Raw genomic sequence first — 20,934 nt, 5'->3', positions numbered from 1 at the left:
ACGGTCCGTGCTCACTGCTCCATCCTTCTTCACCTTTACTGTTACTTCATGACAACTCAGGGGAAACAATATAACAAGCCTAGTTGGGTTCCAGGTACACAAAGCTTGAATACTTCTCTGCACTGAAGTGAAAGTGGCGCAGTTCATCACCACCTGCTCCGTGCTGTACAGCGTTTTATCAGCCATGAAAGTAGGACAATCCGTAGACCTTTGGGGAGGGTGGGACAGGAACGACAAAGTGTCCATCCAAAAAAGACACACTTAAAACAAGGCGGATGTAGCAGATCTCTGTCACTGCTGGAGAAGGACTCTGAGCTCGTGGCAGTGTTGCAAACTTACATGACTTCAGCACTTTATAACAATTTTTACTATGAATGTTAAATACAGTTTAATATTTATAACTGATTTCTGAGCTATGTGCTCTATGTCCATTCTGTTAATTGCATGAAAAACAAATGTATGCCAATTTCAGTTTGTCAATAATCAAGGTTTTAAATGTTTGGAAGAAAATTAAAACAGGATCGCTGATTTGTTCTGTACTAGGGACACTCTGGTACTTCTAGATTTGCAATAAATGTATGGCTTTTTTATTTAAAGAGACTTAACTCATTTTTTTACTACCTCATCAGCATTCATTGTTTGAGCCAACTAATGTTATAAAAACAACTTCTTTTCTGAATATTTTAACTCTACTAGAGACACAGAAACATTCCTAAGAAATATTTGTTGAATTTATTTCTTGGATGAAAAATACATGAATAAAACGATATCACAGCAGCCACAGAGTAATAGCTCAGCCTCTCAACTGTATGAAGTGGAACTAGTTAAGACTATTCAGTTATAGAATAATCCTAACAGCTGTTCTAACCCCTAAGCAAATAGCACAGACTCTCCAAGCTCGGGGTTGGTGAGCCTCTTCTGTAAAGACCCAGGGAGTAAATCGTTAAGGCTCTGGGTGCCGTGAGGGCTCCGGCCCAGCAGGTCAGCGTGACTGTTGCAGTGGAGAAGCAGCCACAGACAACATATAAACGCATCAGCTTGGCTGTTTCAATACAAGTTGACTCATGGATACTGAAATCTGATTTTTATGAAACTCGATTTATGGAAAATTGATTTTATTCAATGTCATAAAAATATAATAACCATTATTACTTTACAGGCTGTAAAGAAAAATAGGTAGTGGATTCAGACCAAGATGGCGGAGGACGTAGAAGCTGCATTCATGTCCTCCCATGACCACATCAAAATTACAACTAAATCATTGAAGAATCAACCCAGGTGACCACCTGGAGACCAGCTGAACAGCAGTCTTATAACTATGCAGAAGAAGCCACGTCAAGACTGGTAGGAGGCGCAGAGATGTGAACCTGTCTAGCTCCAGCCCCGTGTGGCAATCCAAAGGGAGCGCTCTCCCCCGCCACTCTTCCCCCAGGCCTGGTACCATTACCTTTCTTTCCAAGGGCCCTTCTGTGACCTCTGTAACTTTCTGAATATACTTTCTCTTATAGTTTGGAAAAAAGGGATCTGGAGGGCTAGCTCAGCTGCAAAGGTCCCCGGGGAGGAGGGAGGGGTCTCAAGCCCACACCGGGCCCCCCAGGCTGGAGCGCCGGTGTGGAGAAGAGAAGGCGACACCACACCTGGCTGTGACGGTCAGCCTGGACGAGATGCAAGGCCGCTGTGCACAAACCCTCGCGTGCAGGCGCCTGCCCTGGGCTCCAGTGGAGGTCGGCAGCTGCCAGGGTGTCAGAGACACACAGGGACAGACTAAGTTGTGTGGCTTTGGGGACGCCACAGAAATAAACCCACGCCTATATGATCAATTAACATATGACGAGAGAGGCAAGAACATACGATGGGGTAAAGACCGTCTAGTCAACAAATGGTGTTGGGAACATTGGACAGACACGTGCAAAAAAACGAAACTAGACCACCTTCTTACACCATATACAAGGATAAACTCAAAATGGATTAAAGATTTAAATGTAAGACTCAAACCCATAACCATTCTAGAAGAAAAGATAGGCAGTGAACTCTCTGACATTTCTCTTAGCAATTTTTTCCTGATCTATCTCCAGAAGCAAGGAAACAAAAGAAATAAATAAATAAACAAATGAGACTACATCAACCTAAAAAACTTTTGCAAAGCAAAGGAAATCATCAACAAAGCAAAAAGACAACCTCCTGAATGGGAGAAGACAGTTGCCAATGATACATCCATTAATTGGCTAATACCTAAAAGTTATAGAGAACTCACACAACTCAAACAATTCAATTTAAAAATGGGCAGAGGACCCGAACAGACACTTCTCCAAAGAGGACATACAGATGGCAGATAGGCATATGCAAAGATGCTCAACTGTCACTAAGCATCAGAGAGATGCAAATTAAAACCACACTGAGATGTCACTTCACACCTCTTAGAACAGCCATCATCAATAAATCAACAAACAGCAAGCCTTGGAGAGGATGTGGAGAAAAGGGAACCCTCATGCCCTGTTGGTGGGATGCAAATTGGTGCAGCCACTGTGGAAAACAGTATGAAGGTTCCTCAAAAAATTAAAAATGGAACTGCCTATGACCCAGTGATCCCACTGTGCGTATATATCCAAAGAAACAAAACCACTAGTTTGAAAAGATGTACACACCCTTATGTTCACTGCAGCATGATTTACAATAACCAAGAAATGGAAGCGACCCTCATGTCTATCAATAGACGAGTGGATAAAACAGGTGTGTTACACATATACAATGAAACATTACTCGCCCATAAAAAGAATGAAATCTTACCATTTGCAACAGCACAGATGGACCTAGAGAGGGTATTATGCTAAGTGAAATCACTCAGAAAAGGAAAGACAAATCCCATATGATTTCACTTATATGCAGAATCCAAAAAAAACATAAGTAAACATAACAGAAAGAGACACATGGGTACAGAGAACAAACTGGTGGCTACTAGAGGGGGGAGGAGGGGAGAGGGCTGGGTCACAAAAGTGAAGGGATGAAGACGTACAAATGGGCAGTTACAAAATAGTCACAGGGATACGGAGTGCAGCATTGGGAATATGGTCAGTAATGTTGTAATAACTAATTAGGCGCAGGCGCGTACTTGAGAGAGTGAAGAGATCACTTTGCATATGACATGATTATCTAACCACTGTACTGTACACCTGAAACTAAATAAAAATAATATTGAATGTCAACTGTAATTGAAAACAAAAACACAAAAAACTAGGCAGTGGACTACTGTAGCTTCCGACCCCTGCTCCACGGGTCTGGGACACTGTGATGACCAAATGCCAGGAGGGGCACAACTCTGTACACTAGCAATGCTGGGTGACAGAAAAGGATCGCTGTGGCCAAAGTGATTCTTAGACCATAGCCACCAAAGATAGGAAAGACCAAACAGTGGAGGGCACATGAATTGCCAGTTTTCACTTCCCGTGACTAAAGAGATTCTGCTTGACTCTCGCTCAGTGAATAATGTTTGAGCGTAAATGTAGACGGTTTCCCTTCCAGAACGTAAAATTACTCCTGTTGCAGAAATGAATTGCAATAGGGCTCTTTTAAGACAGATGCCACCTTAACTGATACGTTTCTAAAACTTTTAACAAAGTTATCAATTATATACTCCAATCATGTGTAATGTAGCCTTTGCATTTATTTACCTTTACTTTAGCTTAATACCTGATAAAACAGAAAACGGTGTTTAAGTCGGGGTTCCCATGACCCATTTACATTTCTTTATTCCTTCTCAAATATTCTAAAATTCATAAAGAAATGATCACGAATCCCTCTTTTTAAAAGCTGTCAGGTATGAGACTCACTAATAGGGATCTAGAGTCTAGGCGCCATTTCCTTTAAACTTTTAAGTGGTTATGTAAATAACCAATCTATAGTCCCTTCAGGCATGCTTAAAGGTCATTCCTATAAGTTACACGTTGTGTTGAGAAAAGAGACCGTGTCCTTGTCTTTAGATTTGTCTTCAATACAGATGTTAATAGAAGTGAAGGCTACAAGCTTCAACAGGTGGGCCACCAACTGCCTTATAAGTAAGGAATCTGGTGCCCCCTGGTGTTCTTTTTCTGTGTTGCCTGCCTCAGAGTGGGGAAGAGAAGTGACGAGTTAAGAAACTTCCAGCTTCGCTTTTCATGTTAACCTCTTATATCCGAAGCAAAATTACTTCAGTGACTGTGGGCTTCCAAAGGGAAAACTAGACATCAAAACTGATATCCCAAACCTCTGTCTATAAAGGCTTTTTAATATAGTTCACCCCTTTTTTTCACTTAACCTATTTCTAGTAGACACTTTCCCATGAAGCTTTTTTAAAAAATGCCTTAACTGCTAGCGAGTGCTTTTCTGGTATTTGAACCTCTCTTTATGTTAAAGCAAAGTACTCTAATGTCTCTCCCTTTGAACAACCCCCGGGGGCCTTATTTGGAGAGAAAAGAGGTTGAAAAAGTTTAATTTTATAACCCTTTCAATAAACAATCTGAAGAAAATATGGTCGTTTTCTAGCTTGTGGTATTTTACTTCTTATGAGGTCATGCAGCACCATGAAAACAAAGCAGAACTGGAAATTAGGGGGACGAGGTATGGTCCCCTTGCTGCCATTGGTGTCACCGCACACAAGTCACTGAGCGACGGCGGGCTTGCTTCCTCCTCTGTGCAATGGACTCCACAACAGTCGTATTATTAACACTTCACACGTCCGCTTTTCAAAAATGACGTCGCACTTCAAGGCAATACCAAGCCCTTGGCAATAGGAAGAGAGCGTTAAAAAACCACCTGCCACGGAGAATAACAGCCGGGGCCAAATGTGAATCAGTACCCACTCCTGAGGACCTTTCAGTGTCCACACCCCTGCAGCTTGAATGTCAAGGGTCACTGTTCTGCCAGAGGACCCGCATGACCTTTTCCTTCTCTCCCATTAACTCAGCTTCATAGTCCACCTTTCCATGTAGCCTACGAGATGGCACTAATCTATAGCTGGGGCTGCCCAGCACGGTGGCCGAGAGTCACGAGGGGCTGTGCGCACCTTCCCGTGCCCGGCTGGAAATGAGCTGTGCTGTGTGGGTAAAAAAAACACCCGCCATTTGAAGACTTGGTACGAAAACAGAATGTAAAGTATCTCCATAATTTGTATACTCATTACATGCTGAAATAATATTTTGGATATATTGGAGTAAATAAAATATATAATTGAAATTAATTTCATCTGCTTCCTTCTGCATTTGCTAATGGGGCTACTAGAGAAATCCGAATTACGTCTGTGCCTCCTGTTTGTGTGGGACGGTTCTGCCCTAGACTATCAGTCAGAACGGAGGGAGTGACTACGATTCAGACTTTTTAGAAAGCGCTGTTTACACGCTCCACCCGAGATGCGATTCCACTTACTGGTCTGGTGCATCGCCATCCTGATTTTCCAAGGCCTCCCCTGCGCGGCCAACTTGAGCAGGGACCCGTGGGAGTGGCCAAGTGCTTTCCTCCTTGGGAGCCCAGGTCCCAGCGCCAGGGGAGGCGCAATCCCGAGCCTGCGTCCTGGGCTGGCCGGGGAAGGACGTCCCGGTGTCAGAAGTGGGGACAAGCGGAGACGGTGGCGCACAGTGACTGGTCCGAGGCTCCTGCTCCCCGCTCTGGTGCAGCACCGACACCTACGCCGCTTCCTGCGGGGGAAGGGCCGGCGCGCAGGGCGGGCCCACGGGCCAGCAGCCCGTTTGGACCTTAGCCCGCTGGCTCCCAACGGGGAGCAGCCGCGCTCGGGCGCTCTTCGGGTTAGAAGTTTAAAAGTATTCCGGCCAGGTGAGCTTGTGGTTCAAAGAACAAGCTGGACAAGGATCTAAGAATCTTTGCCACATTCTTCTGTTTAACACACCCCTCCCCGTTAATATTTAATCCTGCCCTTGACCTGAGAGATACGTACTACTAATTCCACGGGCGCCAAAGCGAACAGCATTTCAGATTCGCTTCATTCTAGAACAGTGTTTAGACGATGGAAAATTACTAGTTCTCTTCACTCTTAAATATCTTGTTCAATAAGCATTTGCAGAGCAAAATTTGCATGAATTTCATTTTTAAAAACTACAGAAATGTAAACATAAAATTTAGTTATGGCAAACAAATTTTATTTTTAACCTTAAGTCTAGGAAATTGCCCAAAAGTACCTACAACTCAATAATTATACACATTTAAGTGATGATCACTGAATAAATGCCTGTTACATAAAACTTACGTTTGTCCAACTTTTAGCAAGACTGAATGATGTTTCTTTTTTATAAGATTTTATTTTTTAATTATACTTTATTGATTTTGCTATTAGAGTTGTCCTGATTTTTTTCCCCTTTGCTCCCCTGCACCCAGCACCCCCACTCCCTCAGGCAATCCCCCCACCATTGTTCATGTCCATGGGTCATGTGTATAAGTTCTTTGGCTATTCCATTTCCTATGCTGTACTTTACATCCCCATGACTATTCTGTAACTACCTATTTGTACTTCTTAATCCCCGCACCTCATCCCCCATTCTCCCATACGCACTCCCATTTGGCAACCATCAAAATGCTCCCTGCATCCATGATTCTGTCTCTGTTCTTCTCGTTTGCTTAGTTTGTTTTTAGATTCAATTGTTGATAAATATGTATTTATTGCCGTTTTATTGTTCATAGTTTTGATCTTCTTTTTCTTAAGTAAGTCCCTTTAACATTTCATATAGTAATGTTTTGGTGATGATAAACTCCAGTTTTTTCTTTTCTGGGTAGAGCAACCTTGACTATAGGTTCCTGCTTTTCATGACTTTGAATATTCAATTTCTTGCCAATCCCTTCTGGCCTGCAAAGTGTCTTTAGAGAAATTAGCTGACAGTCTTATAGGAACTCCTCTATAGGTTACTAACTTCTTTTTTCTTGCTGCTTTTAAGATTCTCTTTTTATCTTTAAACTTTGGCATTTTAATTATGATGTGTCTTGAAGTGGGCCTCTTTGCATCCATCTTGTTTGGAACTCTCTGTGCTTCCTGGACTTGAATGCCTATTTCCTTCACCAGTTTAGGGAAGTTCACTGTTTTGAACTTTGCCTCTGATAAGATGATCTCCATTTTGTTCAGCTCTTTTTCTAGAGTTTTGATCTGTTCTTTCACTTGGGCCAAGTTTCTTAGTCTCCTCATTTTGGCAGCTTCCCTGTGTTTGTTTCTATGTATTAGGTAGAGCTGCTATGACTTTCTGTCTTGGTAGTGTGGCCTAATGTAGTAAGTGTCCTGTAGGGTCCAGTGGCGCAGCCTCCCCTATCACCCAAGCTGGGTACTCAAGGTGCGCCCCTTGTGTGAGCTGAGTGCACCCTCCTCTCGTAGTTGAGGCTTAATTGCTGTTGGCAGGTCAATGGTAGGGATTTACCAGGCCAGTCAGCTAGCTGCAAGGATTGGCTGTGACCACTAATCACCAACCTCCACCTTCTGTGGAGGATCGGCTGTGCAGGGACAGGATGGTGGTGCTCCTACATGGTCTGTAGCTGTCCATTGGGTGTGCTGGCCCTGGGGTTTCCTGGGTGTTGCAGGCCAAGGTCAGCCCCCACCTCTGTTTTACCCGGGGCCACCCTGCATGAACTATAAAGCAATCTGAGATGGCTGCTCATTGTGCTGGGCTTGGAGATTCCCAGGCAAAGCCAAGCTGTGAATCTAAGCTAGCTGGCTGCTGGTAGTGCTGGGCCTGGGGCTCACTGAGGTCAGATGTTACTTGTTTGAGAAGATTTAGGAAGCTGTGAAGCAGGAACCAAGACCAGCCATTCATACGGAAAAGTTGCTTGGGTGGGTCCGTAAGTTGGGTGGGGCAGAGTCTCTGGGGATCTCTAAGGAGTCAAACAATGTTAGCTAGGTTGATGGAGTTTCAGATATGGCACCAGCTTGCTGGTTCTGTAGTGGGACAGTTTAGACAAGGGACAATGGCCTCTGCTCACCTTGATGCCGGACACTGGTGCCTTTCAAACTGCTACCACAGTGCTGGTGAGTCTGAGTGGGTGAGTCCACGTGTGGGTTCTTTAAGAGGAACTGCTTGGGGCTCCAGCAGTTCCCTCCACTGACTCCATCCCCACTGGTTTTTGCAGCCAGAAGTTGTGGGGACTTATCTTCTTGGCACTGGAACCCTGGGCTGGGGCGGCCTGGTGTGGGGCTGGGACTCCTCACTCCCGAGATATCCCTCTCAAATGTTTATCCACCCCACGTGGGTGAGGGAGCAGCCTCTCCTACCGGTCGGGATGGTCATAGTTTCTTTAAGTCTGTAATGGTCAGGCTTCCATTCAACCTGATTTCTGATGGTTCTGAGTGATGATTGTTGTATATTTTAGTTGTAATTTGATGTGGTTGTGCAAAGAGGAAAGCTGTGTCTGCCTATGCCATCCTCACTGGAAGTCCTATGTCTTTAATAGAAGGTCTTTTGCCTGGTCTTACAGTGCAGAGTAGATACAAATGGGCATTACATCTTGTCTAAATAATTGTAACCCATAATATAAGTACCTCTGCCAAACCTGAGTTCATTTAGGTTTGTAACTACAGGCATACCTCAAAGAAATTAGGGGTTCAGCTCTAGACCACAGCAATAAAGGGAATATCACAATAAAAGGAGTGGCAGAAATATTCTGATTTCCCAACACATATAAAAGTCATGTTTACTCTGCGCTATAGTCTGTTATAAAGTGTGCATTAGCATCGTGTCTAGAGAAACAATGTACACGCCTTAATTAAAATATACGTTATTACTAAGAAAACGCTACCCACCATTTGAGCCTATTGAAAAGATGGCGTCCATAGGCTTGCTTGACACAGGGTGCCGCGAACCTTCAGTTCGCTAACAAAATGAAATATGTGGGAGGCACAATGAAGCAAATCTCAGGAACACTGACCGGCAAGACCAAAATTGCATTTACCTTGTAGGAAAATGAAAGAAACTGAACAAATGAACAATAATCGAAAGTATGTAATTTGCATTGCATTGTGAATAACAGAATTCATAGAAGTCCATGCTCCGTGAGTCCTCAGTACAGCATGAAATGACCAAGCACTCACTTTCCGACTGGATTTAATGGCAAACCATCAAGTAGGGGCATGAATGTAAGGGATATCACTGATTCCGTTATAAAATGTGCTTTAAATCAGCCTGCATACATAATAACAAAGAAAAACATTAGGTTTCAAAATTCAGAATAAAAATTACCTGTAAGTTTTACCCTCAAGGGTAGGATGAGAAAGTGGGAAGTGCTCTCTGCTCACCAGCACCCAGCCCACCCTCTGCTCTAGCGTCTCACTGCCATTAGCAGCGTCCCCTGATCTGGCAGAGGCAGTTTGTCCCATCTGAGGGTTTTCAGCCTGTCCCCCATCAGCGAAATGAGGCTGATGTTCACAACCTACAGGCCATCCTGGTCATTCTCGGCACAGCGACAGGTAATTCCATCCCACTCTCTCCCCCCCTCAGGCAAACACTGCAAAAGAGTGAGAAAGATATTATCGTAGGAAAAAACCCAAAGCTGCTCTAAGCCCACAGAGACAGTGCAACACTCACAAACACGAGGACCATTACAATTATTTGCAAGAACCCTCACAAATGACTTGTTTATTAAAGCTGACAATTGCAATGTAACCCCCATCACTCCCAGCACCAGAAGGCTGGTGTAGTACAAGCGCCACTCTTATTTTCAGCTGCAAATATTCTAGAAAGGAGGTCACATTTTAAGCTGCTGAAATGCGAAATAAGTGGTCACTTCTTTCAGGCAGAAACTGACAACCAGCAGAGAAAAACTGGATGTAAGGCAGCCAGAGGGCAGAGAAAAGGGAAAGGGATGTGAATGGAGAAGGTGACCTGGTGGGTCTAACAGAGGGAAGACTCTTTGGAAAAACTGAAGCCAATCACCCCCTGGAAATTAGGCTCCTTGAAAACCCTTTCTTAGGACACACACAGCTCTGCTTACACTCTTTGTTTACTTACTGGTTACTGCCGGTTCTAGCTTTCACAGGAGACATAAACACATTTGAAGAGTGGAAATGATGTCCTTGCCAACACAGACCATGCTACAAAGACCAAAGTGTAGTGTTTTTATCATTCAAACATGAGCCTCAATTCAAGTTCAAGGGCTTTAAAGGTGCTGCTCTTCTGTTCCTTTGATACAGGGCAGAATCAGCAAACGGTTTATTCCAATGAAGTACTCGATCCAAAAGAAAGCATGATGTGCAAGTACTGAATCACTCCTATAGGAAGGTTCTCATTCCTGGACAACAGTAAGGCATTTCATTATCCACTCCTTCCACTCCTGAAAGGCTGCCATGGGTTTTGGCAAATTCACACCTTCCTCACGCCTGTGTCTTGGAGCGACTCGAGGTCTATCAGCAGATTCATCATCAATCCACCTCACCAGCGCCTTGAAAAGAAAAGATTGATATTGTAACAAACCACAGCAAAATAGTTTCGGCAAGAGAAAAACATTGGCTTCTAAATCAGGTTCTCTAAATCGGTGACTTAGATTACCCCACGAAGATGTTCCATTTGATAAAGATGGCTATGAATATGAAAAAACCACTTATGCTGACATACTGGGTAAAAGAACACATACCAAAAACACACAAACTGAACTATAAATTATAGTCACAAGGATGCATAGGAGAAGAGATTTAAAATAAATATACTAATCATGTTTATTAGGGTGGGAAAATAATTATTTTCTTTTCTCAACTTGCTACGTGTCCCAGAAGGCATTATACTGTGCTTTCTATTTGATGTGAATGTGTACACATACGTTAAGTGTATACACAGCTAAGAGGAGACGTATGTATGTGAAGTCACATGTAGACGTGCACTGCAGTCACCTGAATGAGTGGTCGTACCCATGAGTAGTTAACTGATGCACATTGATGTTTGTGGGTGCTTGTGGACACACACATCCACACATACTGAGATTAAGTACTTTGCCTCTTCCTTCTTAAAATCATCTTTTCCTGCGAATGAATAGCACACCTCTGTCCCCTAGTTGGTAAGGTAAATCACCTCCACATATTTATATAGTTTTTAAAAATGAACTTTACCACACGTATGAATATTTATTCTGTTCTGAAAAGTCAGGCTCTCTTGCCTTCCACAAACGGCCAATACAGAAGCCCCCCACCATTTCTCACTGCACCTGTAAGTGTAAGGCTCTCAGAGGCAACTCAAAAGTTGTTGAGGATATTTCTTCGGATTTTTCTTTTTAACCACAGCTTCCTGCTTATCTTTGCACTAATTTCCTCTGATAAATGACAGCCCCAGAAAAGGGCCAAACAGAATATGTAGTTTGCTACTTGCATCACCACTTCTCCCTCTTTGGCTGCACCACCCCAAATGACCTTGTATCTTTCCGTGATGTTGAAGCCAATAGCACACTGCAGCTTGCGTAAACAGATGGGGCACACATTTAGGGGGCGCCGGTCAGCTTCTTCCAAGTGGTTGGAGCCTTGCATTAGGCACGCAAGCCACTGGCAGTGCCGAAGTCCAAATATGTGTCCGATCTCGTGGGTTAAAGTCTGCAAGACATTCACGCTGAGGCTTTACAGCACCGCCATTATCAACAACGCGTCATCTACCCCTTCTTTTTCTTACTTCTCCAAGAAACCAATCTACAAGAACCAATGCCCTTACAGCCATCACCAAAAACCATCTGCCCAAAGACGTAACCCCTCATTTTCTTCAATGTCTTACTGCTTTCCTCACTTTACTTAACCACCTAATTACCCCTGGATGAGGGTTTCTCAGTCTTGACACCACTGATACTTTGGGATCATTCTTTGAAGGAAGGAGGCTACCCTGTGCCCTGTAGGACGCTTCGCAGCACTGACTAGATGCCAGGAGCATCCACTCCCCAACTGTGACAACCGGAAATGTGTCCCCACATTGCCAAATGATCCCAGGGTGGTGAACTGCTGCTGGGTGGGAGCCAGGGCTCTAGAGCAGTGGAAAACTTTTAGCCATTTAAATTCTGGGCCCTTCCCCCAGAGATGCTGTGTCAGCAGGTCTGGGAGGAGGGGCTTGACCGACATGTTTACAAGCACATGAGGTGATGCTGATGCAGGGAATGTACGCTGAAGACACTGCTCTGTGAGGTGTAGTTCTTGAGCCCCACAGACAGTACTGGTGGAAGCAGAAAAGCCTGCATCCCTGGCTGCAGAAAACGGATAAAATGAGAAAGGCTTTCCAAAATGCAGTGGTGGGGGAGACACCAGAACTGTCCGTAGAACTAAGTGCAGCAGGAGGTAGCCTGGAGACCAGAGCAAGGCCCTCCTCCTTGAGAGGCTAGAGAACAGAGGTCCTCCAGCCCCAGGGAAGCAGCTTTACTTGATCACCACAGCAGCTGGAAAGGGTAGGTTACCTACTCACACCAGGATTCTGGAATTCATCTACTGGCGAGCATGTGGGTACAGCCAAGGCTGCGGGGAACTAACAGGACAAAATACTGGTGCAGACAACATACATTTCAATATTAAGGTATCCATTTAAATTTTGTTTTTAGCCCTAACTGGTGTGGTGCAGTGGGTTGGGCATTGTTTGGAAAACCAAGGAGTCGCTAGTTCGATTCCTGGTCAGGGCACATACCTGGGTTGAGGGTTCAAGTCCCCTGGTTAGGGGCGTGCGAGAGGCAACCAATCGATGTTTCTCTCCCTCTCTTTCTCCCTCCCTTCCCCTTGTTCTAAAAATAAATAAAATCTTTAAAACATATGTTTTCATTGGTAATTTCAGTCAATGGCCACCAAAAGCATACAAACTACCAACTCATTTATAACGTGACTTTAAGGAGTGCTGATGTACAATTAAGGAAACCAGATCTCTTTAAAAATAGTCCTGCTGGACTTTATAAACAACTCACCTTACAGGACCGAAGCAGCAGAACACTCGTCACTTCAGGAGTGTAGTAGTTATCAAATACTGAATAGTCACTTGAAGATTTTCTCTGTAACGCCTTCACTCTGCCTTCATAGCTTGGGCTGTAAAAATCACTGCCATACCTGGCAAAGCTGAATATCCCCACACCTACAATAGAAAAAAAAGGACAAGCAACAACAGAATGAGAGTCAGATTCCTGAAGGAAAGACCAAAAGGGAGCCTGCCAGGGCGTCCCCTCAGGGAGTGCACATCGGGACTCCTCCGTTCAGGCAGGCCAATGTGCTTAAGCCAAGAGGAAGACTGTGCCCCAGATTCCTTATCAAAACCTCCTTCTCCTATCCTATTTGCCCTGCCCTATAAAACTCACTCATCTTGAGGTCAAATTCTTGATGAAGTACAAGTTCCAGAGGGTTTTGTGTTCCCATAAAAGAAGTCTTTTTCTCAAATAGACCGAATCAAGCACTCCAGGAGGAATAATGGAAAGGATCACATGATCACAAGATTATCACATGATTTTTCTCTTTAAGAACACAATACACAGTATGCAGACCTCTATGACCTGTGTCAGTGCGGGGGCCTGTACTTCCCCCATGCCGTGCTGCTGAGGGACAGAGCCCTGCCCCTGCCCCCGATGCCCTGGAGACCATGTTTGGGGCCTTAGAGAGAAGACAGAACCTCTTTCTCCCCCTCCTCCCCCTCCTGAGGCACAGCACAACTCTTACTATGTGGCTGGAGTCAGGTGACCAGAATAAACCTTCTTGTAACTGACTTCCTGTGGTAGGTCTTAGGCTTGTCTAAACCACCTTTGCACACATGGAGGGCAGAGTATGATTTTCAACTAATTCTAAAGGGAATTACTTTATAATTTGACTTGTTGACATTATCACTTTTATTTATGCCTTTCAGTTGTTTATTCAAAGTCAGAAGGACCAATGCAACTTGATGCAAAAAGAACGCTCCTCATCCCACTCTTGGAAAATATCCAATGGTAGTTGAACTTCAGGGAGAGAAAAGGTTCTGGAAATTAAGGGAAAACTGAATCTACTCACGTGTCACAAGCAACCTCCTCTGGCCAAAGAAGTGTGGCCATATTTCACAACAATGTGTTTAGGAAGAACCGTTTTTACTAATGATCCTACAAATAGGAGATTATTTTCTTTATAATTAAATATTTCTCAATAAAAAAGCATGAATCTTTGTAAATTTGCAGAGAATAACGTCCCTTATAAGAGACCGTCTCACTGCTTAGCAGATCAACGCTGCCAGCTTACTACTACTTCTTGTATATGGCGTAATATTTAAGAAACTTAAACAAATTAAAGTAGAAACACTTTGGAGAAATGCCTCCTGACCTCCTCAAATGCACAAGATAAATTAGTTAGCAATCTACATAAATAGTTTTAAGTTTCTTAAAATGTTTCCACCTCTACCAGGTTAAAAATAAAAGGGGAGATAAAAATTTAGCTCATGCAAGTTGATTTTCCAAGAGAGTTTATTTTCCACTGATAGGGTCATGGGGAAGTTGGGGGGCTTTAAGAATGTAATAAGGGATTGAGGATGAAAGAGCAGTGCCCTGGGCCCCCACCTCGATGGATGTGTACGACAAAGAGATAGCCAATAGAACATTTGTGAGAGAGGGGCTAAGGAGTCATCCTGACAGTCCCTAAGCTTGGCACTCATAAATTACCGTCCCCGGTACTTACTCACCTTCCCCAGAACACTAATGCACTCCCTATAGTAACCTGAACTTTTCCCCTTCAACCGGGTCTCAGACCCTGGGGATAAAGGGTAGAGAAGTAAGAGGAAAAATGGATGTGTGGGAGAACAGAAGTGAAGACAAAAAAATAGATAAATAAAACAGGCAAAAATACGATTTTCTTCTGCATCCTTGCCCACCCCCATTATTACCATGCAGGGTCCCTACTTAGTCAAAGTCCATTATATCTCAAATCAAAGACTAAGTCACTTTTAAAAATAAAATATTCTTTTAAAATAAAATAAGAAATAGGTTAAGCATATGTTTATAAAGCAGTCTGTGGTTATTCCATCTAAGCAAGATGACTACAAAAATAGTTACAAAGCAATTAGCAAAATTTCACTTACATTAATGACAGTTCAAATATCCTCAATTTATTTAATTCAACCTGTTACCGAATTACTTACATTTCCCATCTGCTGCTCTAAATGCCTGTATATGTGCCAGGCATACATGCACTTTTTATGTATCAGCACTTCTATGTAAATTACCTAAAAATGACCCCGTGAAACAGGTATTATTCACTTCAAGGTCATATAGGCAGTGCATGGCTGACCTGGAGAGGAAACCAGATCAGAATCTCTCAACAACACACGTGCCAATACAGCATGATGCTGCACCAGAAATATATAGTCTTAAGTATCAAAATTGTAATTGGTTGGAATTTTTCCCCTTTCAACATCTTTAAATAGTCTCGAGAAAGTTTCTATAAACAATGTCAAAAAGGAAAAAAAATGAATACCATCTGTCAAAGAGGCCTGTCCAAAGACAAAATTCCAGGAGTCTCTCGGGTAAAGATCAATCATTGTTATTCCCACAATACAGAAGGCATCTTCAGGTTTCTTCTTTTTTAAGAACTTCAGGATGTGCCCTATTTCAAAAGATAGGTACGTATGTTTTATATGTATCTCCACATCCTTGACTCAGTTAAAATTGTCAAGTTGTTTAATTCACCTGCATGGATTTGTAGGTTTTGTGTATTATCATTGACTCTGAAGGAACACTTCGTTGCAGAGACAGGGACCGGTTCTAGGAGTTTCACTGTCAAGCCATAGAAAAATGCTTCACAGTAGCCTTTGAGCCATTTAATATATTCTTCACTGATAATTCTGGTGTTTCCGAGAGATCCTACCATATGGAAGAAAATTTAAAGACAAGAGTTTAGAATGATTAAGCTATTCTGTCTCCCCCTCGGTCTGTAATTATAAATTTAGAATTAGAAACAAACCAACTAAATTTTCAAAACAACTTTATCATTCATTAATGTGACTATGAATCATAAAGACACAAAATGTCCTTTTTTAAGGCAATGTGGCTGCAAAACGTGCACCATTAGATGAGATCAGCAGCCCAAACGACCCCTGGCAATAGCACCCCTGTGCAACCAAACCAAATCCAGCACATTACAGTATGTACCAATGCACTGGATATAGATACTGTGTTTCTCTGGAGAGGGTGTCTTCCTGGAAGGAGCGTTGAAAAACGCTTCAAAGTCTTGGGGAGGCTCAGGATGGGACGTGATCCAATCTGAGTCAGAATGCAAGGTAATGGGTCCAAAGAGATCACTGGCTGGCTGGAAGGCTTCGTTCATCAAACGCCTTTCTGCGGCGCCAAACTTCTCATACTGGGACACAAGCGCCGGGTTCTTTGAGATGAGAGCTGTTCTAAGTGTCTGTTCCGAGTGCCGTACTGTTTGCATCTACCAAGAAAGCACAGCTAGTCAACTATAAAATGTACATCCGTGCTGGAGACCTGAATCTACCGAACCTCCCCATGCATCTCCCACTTCTCCCGAAATGGCATGGCTGACCGCTATTGCCTTCAAGGGGCCACACCAAACTACTGTTTGCTTTCCCCGTTCCAATCAGTTTCTTGGGGAAGGTATCTGAAAAAGTGGAAAGAAAATCATGAAATTCATTCCTCCATCCCTTAGGGTACTTGATTCCATTATGAAAAACTAGTGGTAACCCATAAAGGTTATTACGCGATGTCCAATTTCTGTCACTTGAGTAATAACAGGGACAGGAGGAACTGACTCACTAAGGCCACATGAGACACACTCATCCTTCCCAAGGTGACATCTTTGAAGATGTCCAAGGCCCTGCAGGGAGCTAATACCAGAACTGCTGCTTCTGTAACTTAACTGCAGGCTGACAACACGTCTCAGCCACTGGAGTAGATCCATTAAGGTCGCGTTACCCAGGGGAAGACGTCAGTGACTCATCAAAGCCAGAGGCACAATGACAGGTCCCTTCCATTCACATCGCGCTTTTAGGCAGAGCTTTCATCCTCCATCACCAGGTTTTTTAAGTTAGAAAAGAAAAAGTTGGACATTGGTCTGGATCCGACCATATTTTCTAATTTATCTAGATTTTTTCCAGCTGAATGATACATCTTTGATGGGAAAATTGAAGCTAATGGCTGTTGTGGTTGGACATCTGAATCCTGGGGGCCCCGGGGGGTTCCAAAACCGGGGTCCCCACTGTCACAGCTCCGATCGCAGCACAGCATCGTCCTCATGCTCCACAGCTGGGCCGAGATGTGACCGCTGCCGGGTACAGCATCGAGCCACGGGCGCCTCCTCCGGTCTCCCTACCTTTAGGAAGGAGGACTCGCGCGGAAGGGTCCACGTCACAGGGCAGGCATCTCAGGGCCTGGCCGGGAAGGTGCTGTGTGGGGTGCCTTCACCCTAATATTAAAAATAACAGCGTTTAAAAAGAATAGTCAGAAGTCTCCCGGGTCTCCTCTGGGTGGAGCCGCAGGAGCAGAACAGGGTCACCCCCGTGGGCTGCGATTCTGCAACCCCAGCAGCGCTGAAGCCAGCACGTCCCTGGCAGCCGGGAAGAGTCGGTCACCGGAGCCGGTTACCTGTAGCAACCGGCACCTGGCACTCGCCGGTGCAGGCGCTACCTGGTCCCCGACTGCGGGTGGGGTGGGGTGGGATGGGGGATACCCCTGGGATTCTCGCTTCGTCTTCTCTCCCTGAGAGGCCGCCGCACGGGCCGGGCCTTCCTTTCCCGAGACACCACCGCGCCCGCTGCCCCTCCCACGGCGTCACCCCTCAGCACCGACCGCGACCGTCCGCGTTCTGTACAACCGGGCAGCGCAGCCCCGGAAACCCGAGCCCGAGCAGGACGACTACTCAAAACTACCTGCAGCCGTCCAGGCGTTGACGACGCCAGAAGGCATGCTTGCTTGCAGCTGCGGCCCCCGCGCTTGCGCTGTGCCGCCAGAGCCTTGCCACGCCCCCTCGAGCCACATCACCCTCGGCCACGCCCAGCCCCTTTGGGCGCGCCACGCCCTTGCCACGCCCCTAAGCCTACAACTGTCTGTTCAGCCGGGTCCCAGTCCTAGGGGCAGGCGCTGCCCTTGTGTCCCGGAGCTGAAGACGGTCGCCAGGGGGCGACGAGGCGCCGGAATCAGCCCCCGCCGTCGCCTTTCCTCCTCTGGCCCTCGCGGGGGCGCCACCACTAGTTTCTCAAGGACAGCCCTTGAGCCGCTGGGCCAAGAGGAAGCTGGAGCCAGGCGCCCTTCGCCCGGGGCCGCGTCAGGCGGCAGTGGTTCCTCCTGGGGCAGCACCGGCGTCTCCGGCTTTGCATGACTGCGCATGGGCTCGGTGACCCGTGGGTTGGAAAAGTGACTAATTCAACCCGCCTGGTCCCAATACAAGGCAGCCGTGGCCGGAGGCTGACGCACAGCCTCGGCGCGCGCTCCCGGTGCCATCACCCGCTGTACTTTCCCTTCTTTATTTGGTTGCTGCTTAATTTGGTTGCGGCGACTGCAACAGCCGGCCGGGGCGCGAGGAAGCGCCGGCCACAACCGCGGCGGGCAGGTGCAGCACGCGCAGTCGCGGGGGCACGGGGGCGGCGTCCCGGCCGGATGACGCCGGCAGGGTTTCTCTCCGCCCACGACGTGCGTCCCTGGGTGTCTCACTGCGGCTGCCAGAGCGAGGCCGGGGAGCAGAACAGGTCCCCAGCGGCCATCAGGACTGAAGGAGCTGCGTGGCCTTGGGCACGCCTCTTAACCTTCCCGGGCCTCGCGGTTCGCGTGTGGATGGAAGACCACAGGACGGAGTTCTCGTCCCGAAGGCGCGCTTCAGCCCTGGGAAGCGGAGTGTATCCAAGCAGAGGCTCCCCTGACCCGCCCCTCTGCAGCGCCCTCATGCAGCCCAGTGCCCATCAGGCATGAGCGCATGGTGGATGGTCAGGCTGGCTAAGGCCACTGAGCACTGCCGAGGACAAAGGGAGACCCCGTGGGCATCCCTTCCCGCTTCCAGCCGGCCTCCAAACGAGCCCACCCTCCCCCATACGCTCCTTCCTCTCCAACTCAGTTCGTCCTTCTCCAGCTTTGTCCCATGCTCTCCGCTCAGTTCCTCCCAGCCCCTTCCTGCAAGGGAACCCCGGGAAGCCCTGTTCCATCATAAACCTGGTCCCCAATCCTCCGCCTTCTCCCACAGGTTCTCTGCCAAGACCTTCACCTTAAGGGACACCCAACCTTCCTCCCCTGTCCGCACTTCTTCCCTCTCAGCCTTCACTCAGATACACTCCTCAGCCCTGCTGTTCATTTCCAAGCCACTACAAAGTAACCCCTATTCTTTTGAGGTTTAGGACATTTTACCATACTCTGGTGTTTCTTCACCCAAATTCCTCTTCCCAAGCTGCAAAAAGGAAACACTCTCTCTCTCTCTCTCTCTCTCTCTCTCTCTCTCTCTCTCTCTCTCTCTCTCTCTCTCTCTGTCTCTCTCTCTTTCTCTCCCTCAATGACCTCAGCACTGGCCTAATTGTTATCTTCTCCACCCTTAACCACTTCTTGACTCACTCCCCTTAGAGGACCTTTACTACGTAAATGTTTGATCTTTGAAACGCCCCAGCCTCTCATGTGTTCATCCTCCTGGATCTTGAAACCTCAACACTCATTCTTGGACCGCAGTGTTCACATCCACCCTTATTTACCTGACCCCATTCTTTTATGAAATGCATTCATACCATGCTTGCTCTCGAAATTTCAAACTGAGAACATTGATGCATCTGTCCTGCCAGGCCTGAGAAGTGGTGCCAGGCCTGAGAAGTGGTGGGAGTTCTTGGATGTTGTGTCTTTTGACGGAATGCTGTCTCCTGGTGTCCCAAGAGTCAGTGGAGCGCAGGGGTGAAGATGATGGTCTGTGTCTGAAACCTGGAACCTCCTCTTGTTACTAGTATCGGTTATTTAACCTCTTATGAATCTCTTCCCTGGTTTGTACAACAGAAATAATAATAGCGCCGACCTTCAGGAGTTTTAGGGATCAGATGAGTAGCATTGGACTCTCCGCCTTTTGGTTGAATGGGCTGACATCCTGAGAGGCTTCTTTAGCTCAGTTATATCACTTCTTTGGTAAAAGCTCTCCCTATAACCCAACCTCCCTAAAGACAAATCTCCCTTCTCTGCAAGGTTCATTGTCTTGTGCACATCTGGGTCATTGTCCTCATCACAGTGAGTGTAATCTAGTTCTTAAAATGCTTCCCTTTCTAGACTGTGAGGTGCTTGAGGGTAGAGACTTTCACTAAAGCTGTCTGGAACATGAAAGGTCTTCATTCGGTTTTCATTCAAGTAATTGTATTCATTATCAGAAATCTTTCATTTTTGCATTGAAACTCTGGGTTTTTTCAGTTTACACGTTTGTTTGTTTGTTTTAAGATGTGCCCTGGTTTGAGCCTTTTGCCAGTTCATTTTGTTGCTCACTCAGTGGGCCCTTCCATCCCGAGACTCTTATCCTTTCATTCTAAGAAATTTTCTTATATCTCTACAATTTCTCTCCATTTTTTGCTGGATGTGGGACTTTCCTCTAATTTCCTTATCTTTTCTTTCATATTTTTCCACCTATCATTTTGTACTATTTTCTGACATTTGCATCAACTATCTTCTATCTTTCCTTTTTGAATATTTATTTTAAAACATTATATTCTTTAAGTCAAAAGCCCTTTCTTGTTCTATTTATTTTGCAACTTTTCTTCTTTCATGGGTAAGATATCATCTCTCTGCAGATATTAATTATACTACTTTTAAAGTTTTGTTCTGCTATTTCCTCTGTTTGGCTTTTTATTTTTTCCCCGTGTTAGAACCTTTCACAGACATCTGATGATCCTTGGCTATCTGTTCAGATTTCGTCAGGAGTCACAAAAAGCTGGTTGATGGTTCCGTGTGCCTTAAAGTGGCTTATCCACTGGGACTTCTCAGGGGTGGCCAGAGTACCTGCTCATTTACTGAGGGGTGATTGATTGCCCAGTGTCTGAGAACCTGCGACCACCCCTTTTTTAT

At 45.5% G+C, this 20,934-nt stretch overlaps 1 protein-coding gene across 6 annotated transcripts; it reads right to left on the bottom strand.

Moving 5' to 3' along the window:
• Positions 1-8,977: 8,977 nt before the first annotated feature.
• AMZ2 (archaelysin family metallopeptidase 2) lies at positions 8,978-19,278 on the bottom strand. 6 transcript variants are annotated; one of them, XR_016514108.1, is made up of 10 exons: positions 17,793-17,835; positions 17,237-17,329; positions 16,451-16,525; positions 16,057-16,339; positions 15,595-15,768; positions 15,383-15,511; positions 12,868-13,031; positions 11,354-11,530; positions 9,966-10,395; positions 8,978-9,140 (listed from the first exon to the last, which is right to left on the bottom strand). XR_016514108.1 is itself a non-coding variant. In XM_090291776.1 (9 exons), the coding sequence occupies exons 4-9, from the start codon at positions 16,337-16,339 to the stop codon at positions 10,240-10,242; spliced, it is 1,083 nt and encodes a 360-aa protein (XP_090147902.1). In that variant the 5' UTR covers positions 16,451-16,525; positions 17,237-17,329; positions 19,258-19,278; the 3' UTR covers positions 9,563-10,239. The 6 variants fall into 6 exon arrangements, 4 of the variants coding, with proteins under 4 accessions (XP_090147902.1, XP_090147901.1, XP_090147904.1 ...); XR_016514107.1 differs by lacking the exon at positions 8,978-9,140 and adding an exon at positions 9,147-9,462; XM_090291776.1 differs by lacking the exons at positions 8,978-9,140; positions 17,793-17,835 and adding an exon at positions 19,258-19,278 and having other exon boundaries at positions 9,563-10,395.
• Between the last annotated feature and the right edge of the window lie 1,656 nt (positions 19,279-20,934).

Source organism: Furipterus horrens, unplaced genomic scaffold (assembly GCF_987537825.1).
Source record: "Furipterus horrens unplaced genomic scaffold, mFurHor1.1.pri manual_scaffold_11, whole genome shotgun sequence".
Lineage (NCBI taxonomy): Eukaryota > Metazoa > Chordata > Mammalia > Chiroptera > Furipteridae > Furipterus > Furipterus horrens.
The sequence above is the reverse complement of the archived record's forward strand: the minus strand, read 5'-3'. Positions and strand labels throughout refer to the sequence as shown.

Excerpts from the sequence above, each read along its gene's own strand:
- AMZ2 (XM_090291776.1), bottom strand. The coding sequence starts at position 16,339 with ATGCAAACAGTACGGCACTCGGAACAGACACTTAGAACAGCTCTCATC. Across the intron at positions 15,512-15,594 it reads AAACCTACAAATCCATGCAG|GGCACATCCTGAAGTTCTTA; the intron begins GTGAATTAAACA and ends CTTTTGAAATAG. Across the intron at positions 13,032-15,382 it reads ACAGGCCTCTTTGACAGATG|GTGTGGGGATATTCAGCTTT; the intron begins GTATTCATTTTT and ends TTTCTATTGTAG.